Genomic DNA, 25,916 nt, shown 5'->3' on the forward strand with positions numbered 1-25,916 from the left:
CGAAGACAAAAAGACATGCTTTCCCCTACCAGCTCTTGAAAAATGCGCAGAGGCAATGCAGCTTAACTTTATAAAAGTCCCCTGCTACTTACCTAAGGGCTGGTATCTACTGTGTGGAAACCATGCCTTTTCATATTTCCCAGCAAATTCCTCGGGAGGTCCCTGTGCAGTTGGGCGTTTAACTTCATTTCATGCAGTACCCTTGTTCAAAATTACACTCATCACAAACCCAGGCGAGTGCAAAGATACTGTATAGAGGGCCCCCCACTTGACAGCACCTGTGATGACCACATAGGGCTGGTGAACACCAAGGAAGTTTATGGGCTTGCTGTATCCATAATTGGAACACCAAGTCTAGCAACCCGTGCTTACCTGGATCTCAGAAAATTGGCCTGTTTAGTTATAAAAAACACCAACAAATCTTCAAATGCGCTCTCCTAAATGAAGAATTCAAAATGGCCCATGGGTGCGAGGAATTTCCAGGTATGTGTTGCTTTAACCTGACATTCTATTATTCTATTAAAGCAAAACAGTATGTGTTGCTTTAACCTGACATTCTTTGATGTTGCTTTAACCTTTCATAAAGACATTCAAACTGGCTAAAGGTAAAGTCTCCTTTGAGTCAAACTTTACCCTTGGAGACTTCATTGAGACAGCCATGTCATTTTCTTGGCAATGATACAGGCTTGCCATGTTCAATGTAAAATCATGTTCATAGAATAATGCCTCTTTGTTGTTTCCAAATCCCATTGTCTTTGTAGTTCTGCCCCATTATCTTTTAGTTACATCCTGTTTCACTGACCTCACTAGGTACATGACATGTTATACCAAATCAAATACCTTGCTGCTGTATGCAATCACATATAAAATTTGCATACGTCTATAAAAATGGAATGTAACCCCGCCTTTCCTTAGGCCTGTCTTTGACTCCAGCACTGTCAATAAAGCAATTTGTGCATCAGTGTAATGTGTTCTAGCCTCCGATTCAAACTTTACCCTTGGTGACTTCATTGAGACATCCATATAGTTTTCTTGGCAATGATACAGGCTTGCCATGTTCAATGTGAAAAAACTTGTAGAAGCAAACTAATACTAATTAATTTACATAAAACATAAAACAGAAACAGGCTCCCCAATACTCAACCTGTAGGTGGTTCAGAATATCATGGTTAATGGTATCAAAGACTGCTGAGAGGTTTAATAGGACAGAAAGGGCTCACTTCCTCTGCCTAGGTCCTGACAATGATAGTTAATCAGCAAAAGCAATACAGTTTCCATCCATGCCTGGGCCTGACCTCTGACTATAAAGAGTCTACTTATACCTATTAAATATGTATCCATTTATTTAAAATATTTTTATCCCAGTTTGCTGCACTAAAGACATTCAGATTGGCTAAAGGTAAAGTCTCCTTTGAGTCAAACTTTACCCTTGGTGACTTCACTGAGACATCCATGTAGTTTTCTTGGCAATGATACAGGCTTGCCATGTTCAATGTAAAAAAACTTCTAGAAGCAAACTAATACTAATTCATTTACAGAAAACAGAAAACAATGAATAAAATAAACAGGGTGTTGTTTATTAAAACATTCTTGAACAATATAAAAAGAAAATATGTACTATTGCTGTACATTACTATTGTAACTGCATGTACAATGAGTATCCAAAAGATGAGTTTTAACTGTATTATGAATTATATTACAGATTAAGAGAACCACTCATGCTAATATATATTTCAAGGTTGAAGAATTTCTACCATAAACAATGAAGAGTCACCCTGAATCCAATTATTTCTTGTAACAGTTTTTAAACTATAATGATAATCTCATAAATCCATGGTAACAGAATGAGAAAATAATAATCAGAATTATGCATTTTACAGGCTGAGCATTAAAAATTATATAAACATTTTTGAATGCTTGAGAGCTATTAAATTAGTTTAACTGAACAATTTTCTTTGCCAACTTATAGAACAGAATTCATATTGCAATACATTGCCAATTGACTAAATGCTACCAGGTTATACAACTTGTTAAACTTGTCCTCCTTTTGAGGTGTAATTTTCTGTTATAGATAGAATCAAATTAAATTACATAGGACTGCTACAGTTTCCTCCAGGAAGCAAGACTGTAAGAAGATATACATTGTGAGTATTGTATTATAAAATACATTAAGTCACTAAATCAGTGCTTCCCAACTTTTTCTTTCATTACCCAAATCTCAGAGGGGAAGGAGGGTGCGATGCACGTGGGTAAGCAAAGAAAGGTTGGGGTGGGTGGGGGAGACTTACCCAAATGACTTGTGACCTCCCTGCTGGCTTCCCCATTGACATTGATTGTGGGAAGCGGGCAGGGAAGGTTTCAAATGGTGATCATATGACCATGGGATGCTGCAACTGGTCGTAAGTGCAAGCTGGTTGCCAAGCGCCTGCATTTTGTCCTGCACAGGTGCTGCAATGGCCAGAACTTTGAGGACCGGTCGTAAGTCCCTTCCTTCAGCACCGTCATAACTTTGAACGGTCGCTGAATGAATGGTTGTAACTTGAGGACTATATTATAAAAACAATATTATTGAATGATCTTTATGTCATTTCAACAAATTACCATTGGTAATTTCATTGATTTTCATCTTAATAGGAATACTTTGGGAGATTTTCAAATATATTTTAGTACATGTGGCATTCTCTAAGTCAATTTAAATGTCCCTGTTTTGAATGGGTTCAAATGTCGTTACCCAAAGAAAAAACACTTTTACCCAATTTTGGGTAATTTATCCAGGTTTGGGAAGCACTGCACTAAATTAAACAGAAAAACATGCAGTTTAATGCTTCAGTGGATCATCAACACACTGATGCAATGGATATTTCCCTTCCTCTCCTCTTGCCTCTGCTTCAGTGTTTCAAAGGATTCTACGGGGAGCTGGGAGAGCTGCTGAACGTGGTCACCTGTGTCTTAATGAAGCTGTAGTTGAGAAGAGTAAATCCCACCCCACTCCCCTCCAAATCTGGAGGAACTTGCATTGCTTGCACAAGTTCCTAATTTCACCATCTCTCACTATAGTTCCATAAGACACAGCCCACAATGTTTAACTGGTTGCCTTGAACGTTTGGAGAAATTAAAAATAATACAATGGAATATTGATCTATAACAGTGTTTCTCAACCTTGGCAACTTTCAGATGTGTGGATTTCAAATACCAGAATTCCCCAGCCAGCAATGGTCTATAAGACCACTTGTTTGCAAAATAAATGAATGATAATATTCAAAAGCAGGAGAAATATTTCATTTACAGATTCTTCCTTTAAGCAGTTATATTTCTTTCCTCCGTGGAAATCCAGTGTTACAACTGTATATTAGTTCTGAATGAAAAGTATTGAAGTTTACCACCCAGACTGTCTTAAATTAGATAAAATATACAAAAGGTTAACTGTAGCTCACATTTAAAAACATGCAATACTTTCAATTGGTCACTGAACTCCTAGAACGCAACTGTTCCATTTGATGCTGCATGATGTTATCTCACCTGATAAATGCATAGTGGTAGAAACAGAATCTGTTGGAGGAAGAGACATTACAGGACCCTATTTAGTGACTGACTGGTGCTCTAACCTAGAGTTTTTTTTTAATATGTTCCATGGAAAAAACCTGATCATATGTGCACTGGAGCACAGCCAATTTTTTACTCACTAAGAGCTTTGCATTTTGATCAGACGTTCTGGGAAATTTTTCTCTTAACTAACAGGTTCCACACCCTGAAAAAGTTTGAAAAACCCTGCTCTAATCTTTGAGAACAGTAACCATTTCTCTGCCAATCTCAGTCTGGATATTGGATGCAATTTCTTATAAAAACCATAAATGTATCCATTTCTAAATATATCTTTATATAAAGGAATAGTTTCCCTAAATGGCAAATCACAGTAGTAAACTAGGCAATTTGTTAACAGTAACAATTAAACAGTGTATTATGAGAATCTATAATTGGAAATGGGAAAATGGACAGTCAAGTATGTAAATTTTAGTAGATACCACTAACTATGTTTTTAAAAATAATTTCCTATTTAATCTAAGCCCCATATTGTTTTTATATATCCATATTTTCCGAATCTACTATGATTTATAATTTAATTTCCAAAGCTTCTTCCATTTTGTTCAAAACAGCCTAGCTGAGGTCAAGAGTTAGGGAAGCAAAAAAAAAAAGAAGGGTGCAATGAAAAGGACATAATTAAGTTTATTAAATATTTTTTATAAAGAGCTATTCTTAAAAAGGGTGAACTCTTAAAACAAAAAAGAAGAATAAATTCCTTTTCTTTCTTACAAACAAGTGGCTATTGCTGGAGAGCTCTTTAATGCATAATCTGTGTGGTCCGTAAAAGCAATTCACCGTTGCTGGACGTGTGAGAAGCTCAAAAAATATAACACTGCTTAATTCAGAATTCGAAATTATGATTCTGGTGAAGCTTCATGATAATCTAACCTAAGGTTGTATATGCAAATTAGCCGATAAGACTGAAATAAAATTCAATTTATGAAACTTCTTACATTGTTCAATCAAAACCAAAATCTAAATATTTACTAATTAATTGTTCCAATGATTTAAAATGTAAAATTACATATTTAAAATATTATACATCTCTAGGTCCCTTCAGCTGTGCTGCAGCTGTACCATCCAAAGTAATACATGCAAGATATATCCCCTTTCCCCACACACACACATATTCTTTGGTGTCTGCAATATTAAAACTGAATGGTTTAACTTCAGAACATACAATTTGCGCATCTTACGGTTTTACTCCCGTAGTCGACACATTCAGGTCCAATACATTCACAGCAGGCGTTGTGAAACCATCGGTATTTGGAAGCACCCGTAGATCCACAAGAGATCTTGCACTGATGTATTGACATGCAGTCATCAAAGTAAACCACAGTACACACACGTTCTAAATGACCGAAGCAGAAGATAGATTTTAGTTTTTTGCCCAAAGTCTAAATCATGGATCATTCAAATAAAGCTTCTGCCAAACTGTTAAGTCTATAGCATTACCGTTCTCATGCACCATCTCGCTTTTCCTATAACAATATTTTGGATCACTGCTCATATTTGGTATGTTTTCCATATTTTGGAATAGAGACCCTATTTATGCGATTCTAAAATATGATGAAAATCACCATACCTCATTTTAAAAGCTTAAACTTGTGAACACAACATAAAATTTCAATCTTTCAATCACAATATTTTACCTTTTTCACTAGAATATGAAGCACGGACATTGTTGTTTGAAATGGAAACATTCTGATGCTGGGGATGGTTCACTGTTTCTAAAATTGAAACTAAATTCTCATGATGCGACAGTTCTTCTGCAACGGGAAAGGACACAATTTTCCAGCTCAGCTGAGTATCACCTTCCGTAAGTGCCCGGAAAAGGGAAGGGATTGGTTCATGCAGCTCCTCCACGGTACTTTTTGAAGTGGGAGGTGTGTCACTAAAATTCCGAGGATTACACATACCTGTAGACAATTTGACAAATTGTTCAACAACAGGTGCCCATAAGAATATTTGAGAAATAACATTAGAAATGTTGATATTAACAACTTTAGGCATTTACAAAAGCTGCTTCTGGAATGAAATTTTGCTGTAACATGAATTTTAAAAACCCTGCTTTTTCTTTTTTCTTTTTAAATAGAGAACTCTTTTAGTTCTGCCATAAAGTTCTCCTATGCAATATGCACAGAAATCTATATTCCACAAACTGCATTTTAATGGGTTAAGAGACTTTCCGTGAGACTAAAGGAGCTTTTCATCCTGTTTCCTGGGGTACTTATTAGGCTGGTGAAGAAGAGACCAAAGAGTTTAAGTCCTGTTTATCTTGTATAACTCTCTGGATCTTCTATCCAGATGCTTTTTTAACCAGTAATTAATACCACACTACCAATACCACACTACCAATATAACCTGACCAAAAAAAAAAAAAGGATAGAAAGTCATGGAGATGGCATAGAGTGAACCTCAGAATCTATATTTGTACTTTCTGCTCCAAACATATAGACAATGAAGTCAAAATTCTTATGACAGAAGGCTCAGCTGTAAGTCTCCTTTATCCAAATAAGAAATTGAATTTAATAGTATAATATATTAAGACAATACAGTGGTACCTCGGGTTACGAACTTAATCCGTTCCGTGACTCTGGTCGCAACTCGAATTGGTCGCAACCCGAGGCAAATTTCCCCATAAGGTTCAATGTAAATACGGTTAATCCGCCCTCCGAATTTGGTCGCAACCCGAGGCAAATTTCCCCCATAAGGTTCAACATAAATACGGTTAATCCATTCTAAAACATATGCATTTTATTTTTAAACCACAAAAACATGAAAAAAAGTACAGTACAGCACAGTATGAAGAGGGAGAATGGGGTGGGGAGGCAGTTATTGTTTGGAGGGAGAGTCCCCCTCCAAAAGGACATCGGGGAGATCTCCTTCAGGGGTTTCCTCTCTTCTTTGCCTCTTAGCTGCAGGCTCAGTTCTGGGGAAAAACCTATCTAAAGTCAGTTATTTTTTCCTGCGCTGCATAACCCTCCAGAAATGAGAGAACACGTTATCGTTCATCATCATTATTCTTGCCAAGCCTGCTCTGCATTTTCTTTGGAGCCATGCTGACAAGCACACCAAAAACCTTCCAAAACGCCACAGAACACACCACAAGCCTCACCGAACATCTCCTTGCTACCGCGATCTTGCCCACAGGAAGCCGCAACCGCGTGGCAGCAGGGAAAATGGCCGTGGATCCGGTTCGTAACCGGAGGCGGAGTTTGCAAACCGAGGTAAATGTTTGCGGCCGGAGCTGGTCGTAACCCGAAAAGTTCGTTAACAGAGGCGTTCGTAACCCGAGGTACCACTGTATTCATAAAACACCTTATCTGAACATAATTCAAGAGCTGTTTGCTTCAACCAATAAATGCAATCTTTTACCAGATTTATAAGATCAGGAACACAAATCAAAGACAAGCCCACATTCATGTTTTCAGACATGCTAGTACATCCATTTCATGACAATTGCCTATTATATTCCTGAACGTTTTTGCATTTATAACTTATTTTGCATATTTAAAAAAGAATGTGCTAATTCACTAGTAACTGAGCTAGTGCACCATCTTACTCTTCCCTAAAGACAATAAGGGCATATGGATTGTCTTTTAAAAGTAATCAAATATGAAACTACAGTTGGAAAAATTGCTTCACTGCATTTGATTTCTGAAGTACCCAATACAATTCTTAATCTATTCTGCTGACTATAAAAATAAAATGTATCCACTAAAATTAAAGTTTCAACAGAATATGTCATTACCTTGCGTAATTATTCTGTCAACTAAACTGAAAATATGTTGTAGATATATTCCTGCTGATAGTATCTATACAAACACATATCAGTACATATCTAACACTGTTTGTACCAGCTGGTTTAAACATATAATATTATATAATGGAATATTTAATTTGCGCCACGAGATTTGTTTTGCATTATACTTTGACTCTATGTGATACAAGGAAAACACTTATTCTTATACATAGTTCAAATATCTTTTTGCTTTTGTTATACTATGTCCACTAATGGTCTACTATGAGCAAGGAAACATTGAACATTAACAGATCATGGAAACATATTAAAGTTATATAGTATTTGTACTCATAGCTACTTCTCCTTTTCAGTTAAGGCATGATCTACTGTAACTTCTTTCAGTTCTCCTCCTCAAACAACTCTTAAGAACATGTGTGTTCAGTATGCTGTGGTTTCCCACATATCCTTTAATAATCTGTAAGCAGCAACGTAAGATTCAAATAGCATAAATAATCACCACTGAACTTTCTAATAAATGATCACTTTGTGTATTGTCGAAGGCTTTCACGGCCGGCAGATGATGGCTGGTGTGGGTCTTTCGGGCTGTGTGGCCGTGTTCTGGAAGTTTTGTTTCCTAACGTTTCGCCAGAATCTTTTCCAGAATCTACACTAGCACTTGACATAGTGAGGCTAGATAGCGTTTCGCCAGAAACGTTAGGAAACAAAACTTCCAGAACACGGCCACACAGCCCGGAAGACCCACACCAGCCAAATGATCACTTATTGAACTTTGGCATAAACAGAAAACAATACAAATCCCCCCTCCCCAAAAACACGTCAGAGGCAATTCAAACACTATTCCGATCTGTTGTTCCCCTATTGTGTTCCTAGCTAGTCATGGCTACAGCATTGTTGTACACTTCCTTTTTCCATTTTGTACAGCACAAGACAATTGTACACATGGACCAACTTTATTTTGTTGATTTGCATAAATGTGTAGCCCGTTTTTGGCAGATGGCTCAGAGCAACTGCGATTTTGCAATTTTTAAAAAAACTGTACAATTCAGATGAATAGAAAAACAATTCCTTCTCCTTAACAGAGACAGTTGGCCAGAACAACTAACAGCTGTGTAAATCTAGGACTCAGAAATGTAACAATACCTAAAAGAATACTGTTAGATACAACACAATGTAGTTTGTGTTGTAAGTTTGAGATAAATGGGACTACATTAAGCGCTGCAACTTATACCTACTGAAAATGAAATTATCAGTCAGCAGTGTAATGTAAAGCACCCTGCTTGAGTTCAGAAGAATCTACACTAGCACTTGACATAGTGAGGCTAGATAAGAATCAGTTACTCCTACTAGCTTTTTGAGCAGCTGACTGCTCTTTGTCAGCCTGACAGTACAATTCCCTTTAACTCTCACTGCAGTTTAAATCTGGCACTTATTTTTTGCACCTTCCATTCTTTGTCTGGGAAACTCTGGCTTCCAATGTAATTCTTACAGGAAGGGAAGCTTTCTTATCCAACAAGTTCTTCCAAGCAGGAATCTACTTAATTATTGGAACAGGATAATTCATTCCAGCTAATTCCCTAGAGTAACATCAATTAAAAGCAACAGGGGTGGATGGTTAGCACAGTTTTTTCCATACCAATGTTGTCCATTACTTTCCTAGAGAGCTGCTGTTTTTTATGTGGTAAGTAATTATAACTTTTTCCTTTATTCTATAGTTCCTTCTTACTGATATTTATTGGAGTGGCATATAATTCAAATCATAGGAAAGCAGCAATCTAATTTCTCCCATAATTTATGAACCGGCCTAGAGACACCTAAAAACAGAGCCTCCTCATTCTCTTTCCAAACAAATCTGGCTTGTGATGAATCCCAACTCTATCTCAATGAGTTTTCATAAAAAAATAATTCAACTCATTAAGATTATCTTGGCAGATTACAGCAAGAATGAACTCAGTCACAACATCAAGCAGATCAACAGTATCACAGTGTGATGCAGCCATAAAATATGTGGAGGGGATCATCTTTCCTTAAAACAACATTAGAAAATGAAGATTCAGCTTCCCTTAAGGCCTCAATGTAATTCTTTACAGTTGGGAATTTAGCTTTTCATCTTAGCTGAAAGAACCAAGCTGAGATTTCCTTCCATAAATCAACGTTATTAAATCTCCATCTTTGTTCTAGTTGTTGTACACTGCTATGGGTATATTCCCATAAGCGGACAGGTGTGCGTGTGCCATTCATGAACATTTAATAGCAATGAAAAACTGAAGAAAGATGCATTAAGCACGTCAAACTACAACGATAGCTGGGGGTCACACAACATGCTATGGTTGGGTTAACAAAACATTAATTCCTCTGTCTGCATAATATACTATATTCAAACAAATAAATCATATTAAAGTTTAAGGTGTTTGCACTGTTCATACAACATTCTAAAGCAATGACTAGGTTCCTACATGTTGAATCATAAACCATCCAACCCCATTTTAGTCTGGGGTTGTGTGTTCCCAATCTGTATGTCTTAAACCACAGCTTTTCCAACTTTGAAAAAGCCTAGTCAAAACAATGTTTCTCAAAAAGACTTGCAGCATACACTATATTTGTTCAGGTCTAGCAAAAGTTTCTTCCTCCTATATAGGATGAGCTATACATTGCATGAATTTTGGTTTAAAGCACCAAGAGTTACTTCACAAATCACTTCCTCCCTAATAAATGGTTAATCTTAAACTCATTTATACACTGAATTAAACACAAAATAGGCATTATTCCATCCAACTTCAGTGCTACTTTTGGCATGAACTTTAAAAGCTATTAAGCCATTGAAAATTACCAGTGGAAGTAGCTTTTTAAGTATAGGGGAAAAAGAATGAACTTACCAACACAGTCACAGCATTCATCCCAAAGTGTGCCTAGGCAAAGCATGCACTCCTTACAGCAAGAACAGTTTCCTTCACCAGGTCGGCACTGACACAGCTCCTGGATAATGTGTTAAATAAATAAATACATACATACATACGTACATACTGAAAACATACCCACATTACATTAGATCTTTCTGTATATGCAGCATCAGTGAAAGATTATGATTTGTATTTATGGTTGTTAAGTAATCAACCTCTGCATGAGGCAATCATGCGAACTCCTCTACTACCAGGAGGTGCCAGAATGTAAGTCCCTGTCCTGGCTGAATTTATTAACTCCCCGCCACAGTCACTTATAAGGTCAGCCCAGCCTTTGGATGTGGGTCTCCAAGCCCCAGTTACCTTCATTCTAATGCCTTGGAAAACAAATTGGACAAAAATATAATGAACATTAATTCCATCTAGTACAGAAAGGCAACAATCCCGAGTGTCAAATAGCCTAATTATAAAATTCCTTCCTTGATCTCGCGCTAAATAATGGACACAGGCTGGTAGCAATCAATTGCAATTGTAATTGTAATCAAGGAAAGAGGGATAATTTGCCAACTATCTAAAGAAGACTCTTAATTTATTTCCATGAACTTGTACAGGAAAAATACTTCCCTTCCCCAGTCTGTCTCCCTTAAATCTGGCCACTGCAGGAAAAGCAGCCTTCTGACTAGACCCCAAGTTATTACACCGAAACATACAGCAGCACATGCAGCTCACCCTTAAGCAATGTGTGAACTCAGAAAATAGCTACCAGGCATCCTTTTTGTACTGTTTTGTGACCCACAAAGGGAATTCCTGTATTACAGGGATCCGTACTTTAACAAGCAGAGTGCTTTAAACACAATGATACAGCAGTGGGACATACTTTTTAAGAAAAAAAAGAATTGTGTCCATAAAATCAGAAATTAAGTCTATAACTGAAATGCAGCTCCTTATATTTTAGTCTGAATAAACACTTATAAAACCTACAGTTAACATTTGCTTTAAAAAAGAAAAGGCTTATCTTTAAAAAAAAACAACTGATATGGGGGAAAACATGGCACAAGCTTATGTACTATTTTTCTATCCTTATCCAACTGAAAAATAAATGGAGAAAATTAAGGGTTCTCTTTCTGTATTAAATAATGTATATATACATGTATATATATGTATATATATATGCATGCATGTTTGTGCATCTGTATCTGTATTTGTATCTATATCACATGAAGAGAAAAGGAACTCTGAACAATTTTTGCAATGCATCCATACATTCTGACACTATTTAGGTAATCAGTCTGAGGAAAAAGTACTTTCCAAAGAGGAAGGAGCAGAAGATATCTCTCCATACTTTTTGCTGTATTCTTCTCTGCTATCTTATATAGTACTATTTATTTATTTATTTCCTTTAATTTATATAGCTGCCCATCTCAAATATGTGACTGTGGGCAGTTCACAAGTTAAAACAACGAAAACCAAAGTCCAATAAATAAAATTAAAAACAATTAAAACATTTAAAACAATTAGCCAGAGATATAAAAAAATGCAGGAGAGTGCCAACCAACAGCTCACAAACAAATACAGCCATCTCAGAGGCTCCCCACCTCCATGGGATCCCCAGGCCTGATGTCACAGCAGGGACTTCCTAAAGGCCAGCAGGTTTGGGGCCAGTCTAACCTCAGGGGAGATACATTTCCAGAGAGTGGGTGCCATGGCAGAAAAGGCTCCCGTCCTAGGTCCCATCAGATGAAACTCCTCCAGGGATGGGACCCGTAACATGCCCTTTCTGCCAAATCTGATGAGAGAGGGGGTATCTGAAACATAATCTCTTTGATTGCAAAGAAAGTGCGCACAGAAACATTAGAATAATCTAGATTTTTTTGGTGTATCTATGATCAAGCAGCAATGAGCTAATAATGTTCAAACAAAAATATATGAACTTGGAAGTTCCAGAAAATGGAGTAGGTTAGGGTCACTGATGAAAGTATGAATGTGAGAAAGAAAGATGATTATATGCTCGTTGATTCAAAGAAAGCATATAACATGAATGCGCTTGAATTGTGAAATGTTTTGCATGAATATGGAGGTGAAGATTGGTTGCTGAATGTGGAAAAAGTGGTATATGATGGCAGTAAAGCATGACTGAGAATGAATTGAATGCTTAGTGAATGGTCCAACATTAAGAACGGAGTAAGGCAAGAATATGTAATGTCCCCTTGGTTGTTCAATGTATTTATGTACTGTATAAATGTATAGCAAAAGGCAAAAGAGTTATAGGATCTAAAGAGAAGCAAGAATATAAGGAATGACTTGTGGTGGATGAGAACATGAAAGAACATGTATTTTGTAGGAAGATGAAGTAATATTATTGGCTGAGAACCCAAATGATTTCCAGTGAACATTAGATAGGTTGCAGATCCAATGAAGAATACAGAACTGAAATTTAATATATCAAAGACCAATGTAGTTGCATTTGACAGGGAAAAGAGAATGAACAATAGCATGTTATACATACAATTAAACCAAGTAGATGAATTTCTTCATCTTGATAGAATGTATACTAATAATGGGAAATAGGTGGAGAAATTTTAAGACATACAAATTCTGGTAAAACTGTCATGGGTAGAATGTGATCTGTTGTGAGAAATGAATGTGTTGTTTTTGCCCACTTTGTTACATGGAAATGAGAGTTATGTCAGGAGAATCAAAGAAGTAAGCTGAATGCAGTGGGAATGGGGTTCTTAACAAATGTTTTAAGTATGAATGTGGACTGAATGCAAAAGTAAGTACTAGTATCAAAAAAAGACAGTAAGGTAATTTGATTACACAGACAGAATGAACAAGGATCAAACAAAACAAATATGAAGAGTGAATGGATTGAAGGGGAAAAGGATGAATGAGAAAGTCATGGTTGGATGGACTTGACGAGATTCTTAAAAACTGAGAAGGAATGTATAAAGTGGAGTATGGATATGGTGGGGGCAACGCAGGCTTATAAGATTAAAAAAATATGAAGTGGTATACTGGATGGTGTTGATGTAAATTAAAGGTTTACTGTTTATATTTGACACCAAAACCAATTAATGAAATGGCACATGTTGGAAATATGGTTTGAAATTGGCTGATTATATGCATCTGGGGAGGTAGACAGAAAACTTTTTTGGAGAAAGAGATTAAAAAAACAGTTTCTATAATTAATTAATTTTAATTCTATACCCAGTAAAAGAAATAATAATAATTTTTTTTCATCCACAGTTACTCAAAATGCACCAATGATATTTAATTTGCTAATAGTACTGATACTGTTGGTTGCAGGGAGAATATAGTCAACTTTGTTTAAAGGTTTGATGAATAAAATAGTAGGAATTCTGACAATTATTGAGATAATTAATGTTATACAACAAAATTGAGCATTTTTGAATGGAGTTCATTTTCTGAAGATCAGGAAGTAAATTAAAAATACAAAAATAAATATTTTATATCTTCTATTTCTATGCCAGCTGTCATTCAAAGCACCCACAAGCTGTGTATAAAGTTAAAAACACTGAATATAAAATTATAGTACCCAATAAAACACCTAAGTCAGTGTTGTCCAAACTTGGCCACTTTAAGATGAGTGGACTTCAACTCCCAGAATTCCCCAGCCAGCATGGCTGGCTGGGGAATTCTGGGAACTGAAGTCCACTCATCTTAAGGTGGCCAGGTTTGGACAACACTGGCCTAAGTAATAGGGCTGTGCATAGCATGAACAGGAAATACTGCCAGTGAGCTGTTGCACATGTACCACATGCAGAGATCCCAAGAAAAGCCTTCAAAATAGCCGCATCAAATGCTTTAAAGAGGGATGCTTCAGTTACACCAGTGTACTTCATGAAATGCCCCTTCCAAATGCTTTGCCCAGCCCTATAAAAGGAATAAATCAATGCCCACGAACAGTACAACAGCACCATCATCAGTTCATAATTACTGACTCTTCAACACAAACCTAAATCCTGATATAGTTGGCACATATCTTATTTCTGAGCAGCCATCTGGTGAGTGAGAACCTCAACAGAGAAAGCCCTCAGCCTGGCTGAAATCAAGCGAATGTTTGTAATATGTGATCCGCAGATCTGTATAATTTCTGAAAATTTCCCCATCTTAGCCAGTTGTTGGTTCCTTGTTCTCAGAACAGGGGACACAGGCAATTCCAAAGTTTTTATGCAATCCTTCTATACATTTAAGAATGAGTTTTAATAAGGGTTAGAATATTTGGTTTTAACTATCTGAACAGATACCCATAGATGAGGAAACCTGAGGACTGAACTCCATTTTAACCCATGGGATCTTAGCCAACATTTCTGATAATATACTCTAGATATTTTAAAGGGATCAACTCATAATAAAATTTAAGGTTGGGCAAGACAAGTGCCCTTTCTCTTTGTTTTAGATTCTCTTTAGGGTGTTTGCTGAATCTGGATGTTATCATAATCTTCCAGCATACCCTCCCTATAAGCTATTTACTACAATATCCACAAGAACAGAAACACAGAAGTATCACCTCCTTGTAATTATGCCACAATAAGCAAAGTTCCTTCCAAGCTTCTAATCTGCAATTTATTACACTTAACACAGCATCACAATACTTTAATAACCTCTGTTCTCAGAGAACACTTAAAATTTTAATGCATTTATAGGGCCAAACAGCAAGCCTTTAGTTGACTTTAAATGGTTGTTTATTCAACTGAAGTTTCAAATTCCAAATGCTCCACTGAATGAAGATGTGTTGCATTATTAATCTATGCCTTTTCCTGATTTTTGTGGATTTTGTCTGATTTTATGTGTACATCCCTAGCAGTGATACCAATGCTGTACCACCTGCCGCTACTAACAAATGGTGGGAGAAAAATACCGTTTCCCTATCTCAGATTAAGCTAATTGATTTACTGGGAATAGCGCAATTTCTTCTACAGAAGAGTCTGCTGACCTTGGCTCGTGTTTTCAAAATAGCTTTGCATATAGGTTACTGAGCTTGCTAAATTGATAGCCTTGATTAGAGGAAAATCACTAATTAACTTTAATGGCGATTGGAAATCCCTTTTGGACTTTTTGCGTGAAACAGAAAAAAATGAACTTATATGGGTTTAATGAGTAGAAAAAATTGTAGATGATAGAAAAAATGTTGTAACCATACAGTACAAGTTTAATTTAAATTTATACCTATAACTGTTGTAAAAAAAAAATCGGAAGTCATTTCTTTACATTTCTTTTTTCTTTTTCTTTCCTTTTTCCCTGCACCTTTGGCTTTGTTCTCTCTTTCTTTCTTTACTTTTTTTCTTTCCTTTATCTTAAATATTATTTTGTGCTAGTTTTTATCTTGTTTAAAAATCTAATAAAGTTATTACAAAAATAACTTTGGATATAGGAAATAGAGTGCCAGTGCGGTGTAGTGGTTAAGGCACTGGGCTAGAAACCGGGAGACTGTGAGTTCTAGTCCCGCCTTAGCCACAAAGCCTGCTGGGTGGCCCTGGGCCAGTCACTCTTTCTCAGCCCTGGGAAGCAGGCAATGGCAAACCACTTCCGAAACCTTGCAAAGAAAACTGCAGGGACTAGTCCAGGCAGTCACCAGGTGTCAAGACTGACTCGAAGGCACAAAACAAAAGGAAATATGACCTTCCCAATACCATGTATTGAGATGGGGGCAAGGAGAGAAGACAGGATTAAGTTCAGAGAAAGACTGTGCTTTTGATAGTACAGGAGAGGAGGAAGGCCATGTTTATACAGACATACCCTACTGATGAAAACATATAGTCCTCAGATAGAAAAGAACTGTCTAGTCTGACTATAATTAGTACCAAAAAAAAAGAAGAACAAAAATAATTAAATTTGAATTATATCCTGATTGTCAAAAAATAACAAAGGATCTTGGGGAATCTTAAAGACTACTAGTATGCTCATTTTTATCCATAAAACTAAATGACTTCCATTTATATCTGTGGAAGCCCATAATGGACTACAACTACTGATCTCATTTAAATGGGAGGAAAACCAGTGTCTTGGGAATGTTTGAATCTTATTTTCAATGTATGCTCCCAGAATGTTTACCACAAAGTGCTATGGCAGCCATACATTTGTATCTGAGAAAGAAAATGAACCTGTAATTAAGGTCATAGTTAAGCTGACCAAGAATACAAAATGGAATCTACATGCTCTTCAACCGTCCTCCCAACTACAGTAGAGGGATTAGGCAGATATATCTTAAGCTCACTCTTACAACTATATTTCAAATGAAACATAACCCAGGAGAAGTGAAGGGTGCCCTGCCATATTCATCAATTGGTCCTGACCAATTTTTGATACCTCCTGTCAATACTGAACAGAAGTTAAACATTAACTTCAAAAATTAAACATAAACATTAAATATTCTTAGTCATGCCTTTGTGGACATATTTTTCCCAGTTCCTAGAAAAAAAAATCATTTTTTCCTCTACTGTACTTCAATACACTTCTGCATTGAAGAGAGGAAAGAAGAATCTATGAAAGAGTACTAGGCCAGCAGAAAACAAAGAAGAGCCTATTTTTCTGTTCATCTCAAACCAGCTTGTGGAACAATGCAACATACATGAAAAGAATCTTGCTATGGTAATCCTTCCTCTAAGTATAAACCTTAATTCTAAGATAAGACATATTCACCAAAACATGATATATTAAAAATTCTTACATTATGACCTCCCCCCAAAGAACTTCGGATAATACTCAATTCCTGAGAAAAACCTTGTTTTTTAAAAAAAAAAAAATTTATTTATTCATTCATTCATTCATTCATTCATTCATTCATTCATTCATTCATTCCTGAGAAAAACCTTATTTGTCTTATGGACAAACCTGTCTCTAATCTCAAAATAAGTTAAACGCAGATATAAAAGTACAGATAAATATTTACTTAGCATTATTTCATACTTTCTCAGACCCTTAAATGAACAATAATTAGAAAACACACACATCATTGTACTACCAGAGTACAGTATTAATAAATATATATTATTTATGTTGCTGGTGTTAATAAATACCATAAGTAAATTTAGGGCTAATAGGTGGCACTTACTCAGGAGGATGTTGCATCTAATTTAGTGGGACATATTTCTGAATAAATATTACAGAATCATATCGCATGTTACTTACAAACATCCCACCTTTACCACCTCTAAATATTTCACTCAAAGCTACCAAAACATTAATGTGCTTATAGTTTCATAAAGTAGCAAGAGCCAGACACCCTACTTGGAAACTACCGATTTAAAATTAGCATCTTAAAAACTGATTGCAAAGTAAATTGTGCTAAATAAACTTTGCTTCCACAGCTCTTGAATGATAGATGGGTTCATACAATGGGCTAACCCATGGATTGTTTTTAACGCTTTATTATGGAGCAAACCACAATGACTGAGTTCACAGAGCATATCAAGCCAAAACCAAAGTCATGCTTTTTTGCTTATAGTATAGGAGTCCAAAAGACTGGGTTTATGCATTATGAAAAGTCATGGTATGTTGAGTAAGTTAATTAGCTTGGTTCATATAACTCTCTAATACAAATCGTATCACAGTACAATTAAGCAATCCAGTCATTCATTTGCTGGAAATATCAATATGATTTGCTAGAAACATTAATATGTTTATTTAAGTTGTTACATTTTAGAGATTTAATATTTTACTTAAAACTCAAACTTTCATGGGTTAAATGGGTTATACAGATTGCTGAAAAGTTTATGAGATTTTTTTGAAATGTGATCCTAACAGGATTTAAAGTGAATTATCCAGCAAGACAAAACAAATCAAGCATGCTTCAATCCGAGATTGTTGATCTCATTCACATCTGTTACACAGCTGATAAAATAAATATTTATGTGGACCACCCTCTGCATTCTATAAAATGGAGTACAGTTCATGCAATCTCTTCTATCTACACGAAGGAAAGAACTTGATTAACACAACTAGATTAATCTCCCCCAGTTCTTCCTCTCCCTCTGCAGTACAAGCCCTTATTACCTGAAAAAAAAATACTGTCTACTAAAAATTAGTTACATCAATCTGTGATGGTAATTTCACTTACATAGTATCCAATGAAACTTAAATATTTAAGCAGGGCTTGCTTTCATATACAATTGTGGTTTTTTTCAGATGCAGAAGGTTAATTTAGGGATGACCCTTTATAATATATTCATAAATTAAATTAAGAGGTTTTATCATACACTACTATTTATCCTTTTGAGTTGTCAATGATTTCTAGCATTATCCATGAAGTGCACCAGGAACTTACTTTTTCTGTTGTTTAGGGGTTTTTTGAGCAAATGCTGATTATTAAATTTAATTATGAAAATTACAAAAATGCTCATTACTAAAAAAAGGATGAAAGGTATCTAAGAACAAATTATTCAGTTTGTAATCTTGATGATAAGAGTGAAGAATTTCCTCATAGCACTGTTAATAAATATCCTTAATCACACACGAAGTATATGCATTTGTAACTCCATAACTTCTTCAACATATGGGGGAAAAGAATAGGCACATTTGATCATGTAAGTATGCATAGATTGAAAATTTATATACCACTTCTCACTCTAAAAATCCTGAAGATATTTAACAGATATGGCCTTATAGGTATTAAATACTACAGTTTCAGTAAAGTCTCACATTGTTGAAGTTGTTTTTTCCCCTTTTGTTTTCTTTCTTTTTAATTTAAAATAGATATATTTTCAAAAAAGGTAATGTCTATAGATGGACAGATAGCTACTACGATCGTACAACTAATGCTGAACATTAATAAAAGATACCAAGCAAAGTACATTGAATTGTTTTCATAATATTAACAGAAATTTTGTTATTAAACTCAAAAATTCAATTTCTTTTTTCCTTTTTAATATTATGAAAAAAAAAGGAAAAAAGAAATATGAATTTTTGAGCTTAGTAACAAAAACTCTGTTGTTTAATGTTCACTTAAAACCAGTACAGATAGTCCCCAGGTTAAGAATGCCCAGTTTACAGACAATCCATAGTTAGAACAGAGTCTATTGTAGCAAAATCCAAGTTAAATACACAATGATTTGAGTTAAATACACAATGGCTCGAGTTAATTACACAATACCACTTATACACTATTATACAATAATACTGTTCCGGTTTACACACAAATTCAACTTAAGGACAGACCTTGGGAACGAACTTGTTCTTAAACTGGGGACTACCTGTATGCAAAAAAGCAAAGAAATAAGCCTCAAATATGTGTTAGAATTGGAGTAGGTATATGGATGAATTAGAGTTATTATTCCAGGACAATTATTGCATAATTCAAAGGTAGGCAATGAGATGACCCTGAGTGCCGGAACGCCTGCAGACACTTCCCTTGGTATCAATACCCATCCTGACTAATCTTTATTTAGATTAAAGGCTGGCTGGCTCCTGGAAATCAAACTGCCCCCTACCATCTTCATTTTTATTTAGAAGAGGTAGCTCTAAGCATTTTTATAAAAAAAAAATAAAGATGTGTTCCAGCACAGTGCTTCATTCAGAAGTATCCATGTTCCCAGGAAAGTAACAAAAACAAAAGTAAATTGGGATGGTAACATGCAACTATCATGATAAATTATAATGTTTACCTCCTGCCTTTGGTCGATGATTTTCGCCACATTCTGGAACGTTTGCCTATACTGACTCATGTTTGCCATTTTATTACCATTCACCTCATTTGAAAAAATATTTTTAGACCTCTTTGCAGTTCATTTTTGGTTTTACAACTCTGGTGATGTGTTACTGGAAAAACTTGCCACTTTATTACTGCACACTCCAAAGCTACCTGTCATTTATCACATGCAAAGTGCTTCCTACAGAGATATTTTTGCTTTGTTTTCTTCTTTCTCTCAGTGATGATCTAGCTACAGAAATGATAAATATGTTCCAGATACTGGTAGTCCCCAGTTTAAAAATGGGTTTCGTCCCAAGGCCTGTCCTTAAGCTGAAGTGGTATGTAAACCAGAACAGTATTATTGTGTATTACTGTATAAGTCGTATTGTGTAATGAACTCAAACCATTTTGTATTTAACTCGCATCATTGTATATTTAACTCATATTTTGCTACAATAGGCTCTGTCCTTAACTATGGTTTGTCTGTAAACCGGGCATTCTTAACCCAGGGATTATCTGTAAAGGAATTCTATAACCAGGGACAATGTTTCAATATTAAAGCATGTACACATAAATGCTGCGCTCCAATTCTAGGAAAAGTCTGTAAATTTGGCAGAATTAAACCTAGCAAGTGTTGGGTGCATGCATTAGTGAACACGAAATACCTGATACTCTCTTTAGAATCACTTCCCAAACATAATACAAAGAAAAACAAATGTGTCACACGGTTCTGTAAAAAAGTATTCGCTCCTTTTGATTTATACATTTTTGCATATCTTTGCCAATAAATGTTACCACAGCTTCCATGCGGGTCCTACTGATATATAGAGAGAGAGACTTTGAAGTGAACAAATAACACCAAAGTGTGGTGCTTGTTTCATTGATTTCATGAACAGCAGGCTGGGAAAACTGGCCTAACCAGAGTGCTAGAACAGCATGAACCAACGGCCAGACTAAGTTGCCAGCCCATGTCCTTAGTGCCTCTGAGAACAATTTTAGGTTCTTAAGTTTCTGGGGTCTTTTAAGAAAGTCTACCCTAATTAATACAGCTGTTGAAAATAATGAGAGCGAGCTTGTTGCAGAAGCAGAAGCAACAAAAGAGTAATACCAGTTGGAGGAAGGAAACTGTTGTAAGCAAGACAAAAGCTAACAGGGATTCCCTGTTCTTTACTCGCAACAACCTGTGTCTATAGTAGTGTACAACAACTTAAGCTAATATACATGGCAAGATGCTCCTCTGCTATCATCATGCTGGCTTTGTAGAGTAGGGCACTCACATAAATGGCTCAGAGGACAGGGCTACCTACAAACATTAGATTTAAGAAATAATTACAGTAAAATAAAATTCATTTAAGTGAATCTACTAGATAATTCCTGGCTGCTCTAACTTAGGCATTTTTTGTGTTTTTAGCTGTTTACATTTCTGCATATAAATCCACAGACTGGATTCAACCACCATGGTTTGCTTAACATGATTTATTAAAAATAACGTCTGTCTTTACATAAGACAAACAAAACCCAGTATATATGGATATTTCACCATGTTAACAAGTGACTGGTGTTCTGGGTCCTGATTTTCTGGTGAAGGAAGAAAATGGTACTAGGTTCACTCTACCCACATATATATCCAATAGTGTTCTGTAGGCAGCCCCTGTAAAATAGAGTAGCAGAACACTATTCCATATCTGTCTAGTTCAATTATTTTAATAACCATGGTTCTAAAGTCAAATCAGCTTTCACAATTCTGCATATACAGAAAGGAGCTTCCTCCACATATACCGACCCATACAGGTCCACTTCAAAAAAATAAAAACCAAACAAAAGTATGTATTGTTTGCCTACTTTACATAAATAAAACATATTCATTTCTGGTCACAGTATAATGATTCCTTGGGACAGTTTTTTAAGTTTTTTTTTTTTTGGCATAGAGTATATATAAATAAGTCTGATCTGCACCAATACTATGAACAATTATGAGGAGGTATGCCAAATTCCAAGAACAGCACAACAGTTAGAGTAATAAGAACCCTCATCCTATAATTTTAATTATATTCAACCAGGACATTGTAATTTTGATAGAATATTAAACTCTTATAGCCCGATATTAAGGAAAATAATCAAAAGTCATGTTTTTATGTTTGTTTGAAAGTATTTTTCCTGTATCTTCTCTGTCACATGCAGTTTTCTACAGACAATTTTAAGTTTTATTCCAGAGATTTAGTTTTATGATGTGTTTAAATGAGAAGAAGATAGGCAGTTTATCATTCAATCCATGGACAAACTCATGCAGCATGAAAAAGAGAGGGATTAGAATTAGCTTCTAATTCAGTATCTTAAGGAATGCCTCCTCCATTATGTAGCTGGGTAGGGTCTTCAGACATCTTCAACAGCCTTCTTCCAGGTGTTCCCCCCAAGTGAAATGTTTCACTTGTAATGTCCTATTTATGTCCAAGGGAAGCATGCCTGATACCCACATAAATATCTCTTCAGCACAAGATAAACTTCCCTCTTCTCCCAGGCATTTCTATTATTTTAAGTGTCTGGTCTGCTTTGGAATAATTGATTTTATATGTTCTATGCTTTTCTTATAGTATTTATTGTTTGCATTTTATTGCTTCACTGTAAAAGTAAAGCAATGTATAGTTTTACTTATTACATATAACTTAATGATTCAATGATTTAACTTTGCGATATGTCCAAGAACTTAAGTCACTCAGTAGATTAGAACGTTATTACATAAACAGATCACCTCATTAATCAGTTTGACTCAACAACATAAAATTCTAATGCTATTTTTCATAAAATGATTCTAATAAACATTTACATGTTTCCTTCTGCTTTAAAGGAATGAAAATACAAAATAAACATTCCCACATTCTTCAATAAGTATCTATTCAAAATAATTTTTATTTCATTTCTCCTTTCAGAATTATTGTTATAGACAAATTCCTGGATATATCTTCTTATCAAACATAAGTGTAAATTATCTCATACCTGTATTAGGCATTTGCTGACATCACTAGCACAGAGAGCTTTATTACAGCACATTGATGATGGGATCCAGAAGTATAGCAGACTAATGATTATGAGCCCTGGGAAGTACCACAACTTCATCTTTCTTTCAGGGGGGAGATTTCTGGAACGTTCAGACTGTACTGAAATAAAAAGCAGTATGAAAAGCCCATATTTTCTGAGTAAAATACTAAGCTTCTTTCATCTTTACCCCATCATTCTCAAAGGCAGTTTGTTTTGTTTTGTTTTCCCCATGGGTTTTCTGTTCTCAAATCAGCAGCATATTTGGTAAAAGAATTCTCATGTAATTATAGGTCAAGTCAACTATTTTTCCACTGACTTCAAAGTTATGTAAAGCATAATACTTTGAATGCTAATAAATATAATTATTTTAGTTACAACCGCATCGCGGTGAAGCATTTATTTGCAACATATTTATTTCATGGGGTAACAGAAGGAACAGAAGAAGGAGGCCTACTAGGAGAACTAATGTAGAAGAGTTCTTTCTGAGAGATAAATAAATGAGAACATGTTTTAACATCACCCCATTTCAGTGCCAACTATATAGATATGTAACTTTACAAATAAAGCTTCTGAAGAAGGAATTGGATGGATACCACATATTCATGAACAGAATACTGTACTGACAAAGTAGATACATTTGTGAACTGGGTGACTTAACAATCTCTGCATTCTGCATCTCTGCCTCTTAATTCAGTTATATTACATACTCAAGTCACATCTTTCTACTTACTGTCTCCCTATTACACTCTCTACCAATGCAGCTGAGAAACACCAAAACATAAAGAAGCAAGCACAAGATGGGGAGGGGGCTTCTTCTGGTTGAACAAATTCTACCATCTCTTCACTAGATAAGCCTGAATTTTAGCAGAGCAAGTTGAAAAAACCTGAAATGACAAACACCTCTAATTATTCTTTTTTGCATTATTTTCTTGTTTATAAACTCAACATGATCTTAAAAGTTATGAATTAAGGGATAATGACCTGAACAGTAATTTTAGACTCTGCAGGAAAATTACTTTAGAGAAATAATCTGAAAACATATGTTAATCTTTTGAAAATTTTGGCCAACAGACACCTGTCAGATTGAATCCAGTTTTTACAATTTCATTACGTCAGTCCTTCACTTATGACTTCCCTACAAATAAACTGGTCTATCACTTGAAAAGTCTGAGATCTTTCAAGATTCAACATGTGTTATTACCAAAAAGGACAACTGAAAATTTATTTGATTCTACATTTCGAAGTTGTTATGCCAGATAATAAAAAAACACACACACACAGACACACAGATTTTTAAAGGAAACAAAGTTATTTTGAAGTTATTCACACCTGTTCATCCATGCCACATTATTCTTTTTTCTACTTGAAGATTACCAGCTCATAATCAAACAAAATGTATTAAGGGATCTTAAATTTATGTTATAAATTCCAGGTTAAATCCTTTTGCCTTACTCAGTAAATCTTTAATCAAGACCCTGTGGTTGACAAAAGCAAATTTTCTCGAATGCTTAAGCCCCCAACCCTCGCACACACTTTTTTAAAAGGACTTTCAACCAAACCTCCCAAGCATCGGCCAAGATACAACCCCGAGCCAAAAAAACAGCTCCCCCCCACCGCCCGTCTGCTTCGCCTCGCTAAATCGGGTCTAGTGGCTGGGGGAGGATGAGAAATTTAACGGGGGGGGGGCGGACTGAAAGGCAGAGAGCGAGTCTCACAAAGTAAACTAAGACCAGTCCCTTAGCGTGGACCAGCGAAAGGCGGCGGCGGCGGCGGCGGCAGGGAATACAAAGGACAACTGGAGAGATGGAGCAGCAGTCGGCCATCCGGGCTTCAAAGAAAAGTTCGCTTCAGGGCAAGAGGCGCAACCGACGCCGCTTTCTAAAACAGAAGATCCCATTATCCCTAGACACTAGAAAACAACGCGCGGAGATCAATCCGTGCGTCCACCGCCTGCCTTTCCAAGGGCTCGAGGGACACCCCCGCCGCCCCCCCCGGCTTGCTCGCATGCTTTCACTGCGATCTCACCCTTCATTCACCGCGTCGGCTCGCTCACCTCCTGCCCGTGTCCCTCCTTCAGAGGCCCGTATTCACGCCTCGCTTCTTCCCCGACGACTGCCTCCTCCTTCGCCCGACAGACCGCCCCGCCACCCGGCTTCAGCTTGCGCGGCGACCGCGGCGGTGGGACTCAACGGGCGCCTTATCCTTCGGCAGCCGCCCCGCTTGGCTGCCTTTGCACAGGGGCGGACGGCGGGCAGCGTCGAAGTACCTTAAAGGGACAGGCCGCGGCGGCTGCCTTCCGAGCAGCTTCGGTTGCAAAGGGAGGCGGGAAAAGCTTGGCCAAGTCGTCTCCTCCTTCTCGGCCTTAAACACACACACAGCGCAAACACGCACACACCTCAAGGCGCCGGAGGGACTCGCCCACGCGCTGTCTCTTCGCAGAAGGTCCGGGAGCGCATCGCGAAGGTCGGCCCCTGGGCGCTCTGGGGCGGGAGAGCGCCGCTGGGGAGAGAGCTGCCCGTCCAGGGTCGGCCTCGAAGGCAGCCCGGCCCCTGCTTTGGCGGCACGGGGCGCACCTTCGGGCTCAGCGGGTGGCGGCTGCCCAGGATAGTTGGGCAGAAAGGGGAAAGGGCTTCGCTGTCCGCCGTGGACGCGAAGAGCTCTTCCTGTTGTGACCCAGATGAGTAGCTACTCCGCCCCCAATGACCTGTTGCTGGCTCGTGCTGTCCACGTATTCGTTTTTGAAAAGCCTGTAAAACGGGACGAACATTTGATCTCCCTCTTTCTCGCACACACTTTTTTTTAACTGCAGAGCTAGGCGAAGTAGATTGTTGCCTTTCTTTCACGCATTTTGTCATCCGGCAGGGCAACAGCATAAAATGAGCAACGGATACTGGCACAAGAGTTTAAAGCGCCCGGCCGTTACCCACGAACGCGTGGTCTCCTCTCCCGGCCCTCCATGTTACCTGAGTCTTTGTGGACTGGCTAG

General features: G+C 36.9%; 1 protein-coding gene across 6 annotated transcripts; it reads right to left on the reverse strand.

Annotated features, from left to right (window-relative positions):
* Positions 1-1,571: 1,571 nt before the first annotated feature.
* TWSG1 (twisted gastrulation BMP signaling modulator 1) lies at positions 1,572-25,608 on the reverse strand. Of its 6 annotated transcripts, XM_007429193.3 has the most exons (6): positions 24,984-25,608; positions 23,661-23,814; positions 22,889-23,049; positions 10,222-10,321; positions 5,235-5,501; positions 1,572-4,933 (listed from the first exon to the last, which is right to left on the reverse strand). In XM_007429193.3, exons 3-6 carry the CDS (start codon positions 23,006-23,008, stop codon positions 4,752-4,754), a joined length of 669 nt encoding a protein of 222 aa, XP_007429255.1. In that variant the 5' UTR covers positions 23,009-23,049; positions 23,661-23,814; positions 24,984-25,608; the 3' UTR covers positions 1,572-4,751. The 6 variants fall into 6 exon arrangements, with proteins under 6 accessions (XP_007429255.1, XP_007429257.1, XP_007429253.1 ...); XM_007429195.3 differs by lacking the exon at positions 23,661-23,814 and having other exon boundaries at positions 22,889-23,044; positions 25,326-25,608; XM_007429191.3 differs by lacking the exon at positions 23,661-23,814 and having other exon boundaries at positions 25,326-25,608.
* Positions 25,609-25,916: the final 308 nt, after the last annotated feature.

The sequence above is a fragment of the Python bivittatus genome, unplaced genomic scaffold (genome assembly GCF_059951505.1).
Source record: "Python bivittatus isolate LINGU-HERP-01145 unplaced genomic scaffold, Pbiv_v1 ctg000840_np1212, whole genome shotgun sequence".
NCBI classification, from domain to species: Eukaryota; Metazoa; Chordata; class Lepidosauria; order Squamata; family Pythonidae; genus Python; species Python bivittatus.